The sequence below is a fragment of the Loxodonta africana genome, chromosome 10 (assembly GCF_030014295.1).
Source record: "Loxodonta africana isolate mLoxAfr1 chromosome 10, mLoxAfr1.hap2, whole genome shotgun sequence".
NCBI classification, from domain to species: domain Eukaryota; kingdom Metazoa; phylum Chordata; class Mammalia; order Proboscidea; family Elephantidae; genus Loxodonta; species Loxodonta africana.
Window position 1 is genome coordinate 11,920,169 of NC_087351.1, and position 7,242 is coordinate 11,927,410.

A 7,242-nucleotide genomic window follows, 5' to 3' on the forward strand; every position below is an offset into this window, starting at 1 on the left:
TGTTCTCTGGGGAGCCTAGAGTGCAGGGTGAAAGGAAGGAAAAGTTAGCAAGCTGGATTCTTTAATCCTGATTAACTTGATTATCTATAGCAAAGCATACACAGACTCATATGGCTTAAAGTAAAAATTTTTGTGTGGGAACCCGGAACCAGGAAAAACATAGTCTTCACCAAACATTTGTATGTTCTGAATATTCTTAGCTCTCCAGTCTCACAGTCTGTTTCTTTACAGTGCAGGCGCTGATGAACTTCGAAGACAAGTAAAGCTAACGGTGGATGGCTTCGATATCTTTGGGCCCAGCAAAAAATGATGAAGAGAATGGTTCCAAAGGGAGAACTCAAAGTAAAAGTGTCTAATAAATACTGCTGATAGTTGCTCAGTGGTCTGTCTCTGAGACATAATGGATACTGAAAGGCATAAGGTCACATGAAAAAATGAGTTCAGATGCCAGGAGAGCCTGTGGTCCCTGGCTTTCTCTCCTTTCCATAGCTCCTGAGCCTGGCTTTTCTCAACTTCATCACCCTAGCCCTCACCCTTCCTGCAACCTCTGCTTCCTCAGAGAGTCCCCACACACGGAGCCTTGATAGTCCTCGGATGGGAAAGGCCTTTGTGTGGGGGTAAGCAGCGCTTACAAACATATCATTGAAAACTGTTGTTGTATCCCCTACTCTACTAACATTTTCTCTCCTGCGCACTGTTAACTTTAATCAGCTTTACCTGTTCCTGGGCCAAAGGGGAGCCCCTTTGTTCCATATCCTTGCTATTGTTCCAGGCTGTGATTCTACTCTCCTGGTGTTCAAATCAGTAAGTGTTCTGTAGATGTTTCCTGTTAGTGGGATCTCAGGGTTAGTCTGTCTCCTGTCAAAGCAGGAGCCCCTTTTAGAACATCACTGAAGGCGATTATCCGTCTGAAGCTTACTGTTTCTGGTTACTGGAAATTTATTCTCTAGAAGGGATCCCATTGCATTGTCGAGGATTCGAGTCTTTAGAAATATTTATTGTTTAAAATTATTTTATTGGGTGCTTAGCATATATGAGGATATATATATAATATGTATGTATTTATCTCATGTATGTATATATGGTATGTATGTATATTCCATTTTAGAGATCAGAAAATTGAGACTTGGATAAGTTCCGTAACTTGCCCACAGGCACATACTAAGTAAGAGGCAGAGCTAAGATTCTAACCCAGGTTAAAAATTCTGAGTCGGTTGAGAAAAATATAATTTAAACCACTTAAACGATAAAAGTACTTTCTAGCTCTTGTGACTGGGCAGTTCAGAGGTAGTGTGGCTTCAGGGTTGATTTGATATAAAAATGCACCATCATCAAGCTTTTGTTTCTCTGCAGTCCTTTTGTCTCTGTTCTCTTCCACGTGTCTGCTTTACCCTTAGGCTGTCATTGCTCAAGTAGCCAGATAGTTTCCTGCAGCTCCCAGCCTACAGACTTCTTTAGTCACATCCAGGGGAAGGGAGACCATGACTTCTTTCTCAGTCATTGAACAAAACTCCTGAACTTTGAGTCAGAATAGCAGTTATTCTTGGAATGTGGATACTGACCAGGAACGAACACAAGGGAGCCTTCTGGGGAGCTGGTAATTTTCTATATCTTAATCTGCATGGCGGTTACACAGATATATACAGATGTAAAAATTCAACAAGCTGTGCACTTAAAATCTGAGCATTAACTGTATGTAAATTAAACCTCAAACACATACACACATATACAAAGTCCCAAGCATCACTCGGATTGGACCCAGTTAGGTCATATGCCCACTCCCGAACCAATCAGGGAGGTAAGATGGATGTTCTGGACCGGGAGGCGGGGTCAGTCATATCCAACTTCCAAGACTGCTACACAATAGGGGAGGGATAGAATGGATGATGCCGAAGGAACTGTAAAGTCCTCTGTAGTATTCATCACTAAAGATTATGTCTAGAAAAAGCCAACATAGGAAAAAGAAAAGTGAATGTTCAAAATATCTCCATAGAGATAGAGAGTAGATTAGTGGGGAGGGAGAAATTAGGAATGACTCTTAAAAGGTACGGTGTTTCTTTTGGGGGTGATGGGAATGTTCTGGAATTACATAGTGGTGTTGGTTGCACAACATAGTGAATATATTAAAAACCACTGAATTGTACACTTTAAAATGGTGAGTTAATATCTCAATTAAAAATGAATTGACACAAGTAAAGATTATTTAAAACTAAGAATCAACATCACGTTTCAAGGAAAAGTATTTTAGTCATTCCCCATAAAATGAGGAAACAAACAAAAATATTCTTAAAATTTCTAATACAACAATTTTTTTTTTTTTTAGTGCATACAATGCTGTATTAGAAATTCTCCCTATCATGAGAAATACAGCATAAATATTTGGCAAGAAAAACTAAAAATCCTATTTTGAGACATGATTTTATACCTAGAAATTCCAAAAGAATCAACTAGAATTAGAAATAACAAAAGATTTCCACTTAGTACAAAGAGTGGTAAAACAGCTTGGGACAGAAACCTGGGAAACAGGAACATTTAAGAGATAGGAGGAGGAAGAGGAGCCAGCGAAGGAGCCTGAGAGGGGGATAGACAGGAGGATAAGCATTCTAGAGTAATGTCCCTAGAGTCAAGAGAGAATTTAAAGAAAGAAATGGTCCAGTAAAATTAGGACTGGAGCATCTGCTGAATTTAGCAATCAGAATACAATAAGCATAATAAAACAGAGTAAGGAAGCATTATTTAAAAAATCCGACATATGCTATCCACAAAGTAGATGCTCTTTGAATAGCATCTTTGAGTAGGTTTGTGCAAAGTGTGGTCTGAGGCATTGGCTTCATCTGGGAACTTGTTAGAAATGCAGAACCTCAGGTAATACGTATCAAGCCTACTGAATCAGGTGATTCATATGCACATCGAAGTTTGAAAAGCATTGCTTTACAGATATTTGATGATTGATCCTTTCCTAGATTTCTATAAAGAAAAAAAATCAAATGAATGCTCCCTGCGTGTTGCCAGGGCTCCAAACCATGTGATAAAAAAAAAAAAAAAAAAATGTGATCGTAGCTGCTAAACAGTTTTCTGACTAAATACAAATATTCTTAAAGTCTGTGGATCAAATCCCTACTGACAATTCATCCATTACCTCTTTTATCTTCCTTTTTATCCTTGCCCCTACTCTGAATATATCCCTGCGACTCAAGAAGACAAAGTATTACAATGACATGTGCGGGGAGCGCCAAAAGGGAAGGACACGCTTGCCTTTCTCAAGCTGAAAGAACTGAAAAAAAAATTCAAGCCTCAAGCTGCAATAGTGAAGGATTCTATGGGCGAAAATACTAAACGATGCAGGAAGCATCAAAAGAAGATGGAAGGAACACACAGAGTCACTATATCAAAAAGAACTGGTTGATGTTCAACATTTCAGGAAGTAGTATATGATCAAGAAACAACGGTACTGAAGGAAGAAGTCCAAGCTGCACTGAAGGCATTGGCGAAAAACAAGGCGCCAGGAACTGATGCAATACCAACTGAGATGTTTCAACAAACAGATGCAGCACTGGAAGCGCTCACTCACCTATGCCAAGAAATTTGGAGGACAACTACCTGGCCAACCAACTAGAAGAGATCCATATTTATGCCTATTCCCAAGAAAGGTGATCCAACCGAATGCAGAAATTATCAAACTATCATTAATATCATATACAAGTAAAATTTTGCTGATGATCATTCAAAAGCGGCTGCAGCAATAGAATTGCCAGAAATTCAGGCCGGATTCAGAAGAGGACATGGACCCAGGGATATCATTGCTGATGTCAGATGGATCTCGGCTGAAAGCAGAGAATACCGGAAAGATGTTTACCTGTGTTTTATTGACTATGCAAAGGCATTCGACTGTGTGGATCTTAACAACTTATGGGTAACATTGCAAAGAATGGGAATTCCAGAACACTTAATTGTGCTCATAAGGAGCCCCTACATAGATCAAGAGGCAGTTGTTTGGACAGAACAAGGGGGTACTGCATGGCTTAAAGTCAGGAAAGGTTGTGCATCAAGGTTGTATCCTTTCACCATACCTATTCAATCTCTATGCTGAGCAAATAATACGAGAAGCTGGACTAGATGAAGAAGAACGGGGCATCAGGATTGGAGGAAGACTCATTAACAACCTCCGTTATGCAGATTACGCAACCTTGCTTGCTGAAAGTGAAGAGGACTTGAAGCACTTACTGATGAAGATCAAAGACCATAGCCTTCAGTATAGATTGCACATCAACATAAAGAAAACAAAAATCCTCACAACTGAACCAATAAGCAACATCATGATAAATGGAGAAAAGATTGAAGTTGTCTAAAATTTCATTTTACTTGGATCCACAATCAACACCCATAGAAGCAGCGGTCAAGAAATCATAAGAAGCATTGCACTGGGCAAATCTGCTGCAAAGGACCTCTTCAAAGAGTTGAAAAGCAAAGATGTCTTGAAGGCTAAGGTGCGCCTGACCTAAGCCATGGTATTTTCAATCACATCATATGCATGTGAAAGCTGGACATGAATAAGGAAGAGAGAAGAATTGATGCCTGTGAATTGTGGTGTTGGCAAAGAATATTGACTATACCACGGACTGTCAAAAGAACGAACAAATCTATCTTGGAAGAAGTACAACCACAATGCTTCTTAGAAGCAAAGATGGCGAGACTACATCTTGTATTTGGACATGTTGTCAGGAGAGATCAGTCCCTGGAGAAGGACATCGTGCTTGGTAAAGTACAGGGTCATTAAAAAAGAAGAAGACCCTCAATGAAATGGACTGACACAGTGGATGCAATAATGGGCTCAAGCATAACAATCGTGGGCATGCCGCAGGACCAGGCAGTGTTTTGTTTTGTTGTACATAGGGTCGCTATGAGTCCAAGCCTAACAACAACCTTGTATTTCACCGGAGCTCTGGTGGCACAGAAGTTAAGAGCTATGATGAGCTAAGGCTGCTCACCAAAAGGTCAGCAGTTTGAATCTACCAGCCGCTCCTTGGAAACCCTATGGAGCAGTTCTACTCTGTCCTATAGGGTCATTATTAGAGTTGACTTGATGGCGACAGGCTTTTTTGGATTTATATCTTTCACCTAGATTCTTAAGTCAAGGAAGGTATTCAAGTTTTATGCCAGGTAACCCTTGAGAGTTTCCTGAGGAGTGTTTTGGAAGTGAAGTTAGAATTTAGATATTTGTGATATAACTAAATTTTTTTTCATGTATAGTTTGTATTAAGATTTTATTTCTGAATATATTTTCCCTTTTGGTCTCTAATTCTTACTTACATCTTTAAATACTATACAACCAGTTGCCATTGAGTTGACCTTGATTCATTATGACCTTATGTGTGTCAGAGTAGAACTGTGTTCCATAGGGTTTTCAATGACTGAGTTTTTGGTAATAGATCTCCAGGCCTTTCTTCTGAGGTACCTCTGGGTGAACTTGAACCTCCAACCTTTTGGTTAGCAGCTGAGTATGTTAACTGCACCACCCAGATATTCCATACTAGAACCTAATGTGTTCTCACTTGGAAGCAGAAACATTAAACATTTGTTTTATTATAGCATGAAGTATGCAAATAATAATGTAAGAAGGAAAGAGAAATTTTATAATAAACAGTATAGCTTCTATCTACTGTGTTACCCTAATAACTTTCTGTATGTTCAATATGGTATTGTTGGCTATAAATCAATACCAATTTTGCTTTATCATAATTTGTCCATATATTGTCACTGCATTCTTTTTTTTATTTTTATCGTGCTTTAAGTGAAAGTTTACAAATCAAGTCAGACTCTCATACAAAAATTTATAAACACCTTGCTATACACTCCTAATTGCTCTCCCCCTAATGAGACAGCACATTCCGTCCCTCCACTGTCTCTTTTCGTGTCCATTTGGCCAGCTTCTGACCCCCTCTACCCTCTCATCTCCCCTTCATAGAGGAGATGCCAACATAGTCTCATGTGTCTACTTGATCCAAGAAGTTCATTCTTCACCAGCATCTTTTTCTGTCCCATAGTCCAGTCCAATCCCTGTCTGAAGAGTTAGCTTTGGGAATGGTTCCTGTTTTGGGCTAACAGAAGGTCTGGGGACCATGACCTCCGGGGTCATTCTAGTCTTAGTCAGACCATTAAGTCTGGTCTTTTTACGAGAATCTGGGGTCTGCATCCCACTGCTCTCCTGCTCCCTCAGGGGTTCTTTGTTGTGTTCCCTGTCAGGACAGTCATCGGTTGTAGCCGGGCACCATCTAGTTCTTCTGGTCTCAGGCTAATGCTTTATGTGGCCCTTTCTGCCTCCTGGGCTCATAATTACCTTGTGTCTTTGGAGTTCATCATTCTCCTTTGGTCCCGGTGGGTTGAGACCAATTGATGCATCTTAGATGGCCACTTGCTAGCATTTAAGATCTCTGTCACTGCATTCTTAAATTTAATATAAAATGTTTTAATTAATATTAATATTATAATTAACATTGAAGTAATTAATTATACTTCCCTTGATTTTGATCTCATTTCACCTTTCTTTTTTCTTTATATATATATATATTTTATTGTACTTTAGATGAAAGTTTACAGAACAAACTAGCTTCTCATTAAACAATTAGTATACATATTGTTTTGTGACGTTGGTTGCCAGCCCCACGGCATGTCAACACTCTCCCCTTCTCAACCTTGGGTTCCCCATTACCAGCTTTCCTGTCCCACTCTGCCTTCTCGTCCTTGCCCCTGGGCTGGTGTGCCCACTTAGTCTTGTTTTGCTTTATGGGCCTGTCTAATCTTTGGCTGAAGGGTGAACCTCAGGAGTGACTTCATTACTGAGTTAAAAGGGTGTCTGGAGGCCACACTCTCGGGATTTCTCCAGTCTGGTTTTTTTTTTGTATGTGTGAGTTTGAATTTTGTTCTACATTTTTCTCCAGCTCTGTCCAGGACCCTTTGTTGTGATCCCTGTCAGAACTTTTGGTGGTGATAGCCGAGCACCATCTAGTTGTGCTGAACTTAGTCTGGTGGAGGCTGTGGTAGTTGTGGTCCATTTGTCCTTTGGACTAATCTTTCCCTTGTGCCTTTTGTTTTCTTCATTCTCCCTTGCTCCAGATGGGGTGAGACCAGTGGAGTATCTTTGATGGCCACTCACAAGCTTTTAAGACCCCAGACCTTACTTACCAAAGTAGAATGTAGAACATTTTCTTTATAAACTCTGTTATGCCAGTTGAACCAGATGTT

General features: G+C 39.9%; 1 protein-coding gene across 1 annotated transcript in view; it reads left to right on the top strand.

The window, feature by feature from the left end:
* The window catches only part of CATSPER2 (cation channel sperm associated 2), a 41,131-nt gene extending 35,497 nt beyond the window's left edge, over positions 1-5,634 (top strand). The window contains exon 12 of the mRNA XM_064292043.1: positions 232-5,634. Within this exon, the coding sequence (XP_064148113.1) occupies positions 232-263 (32 nt within the window). The 3' untranslated portion in view covers positions 264-5,634. The remainder of the gene's footprint in view (positions 1-231) is intronic.
* Positions 5,635-7,242: the final 1,608 nt, after the last annotated feature.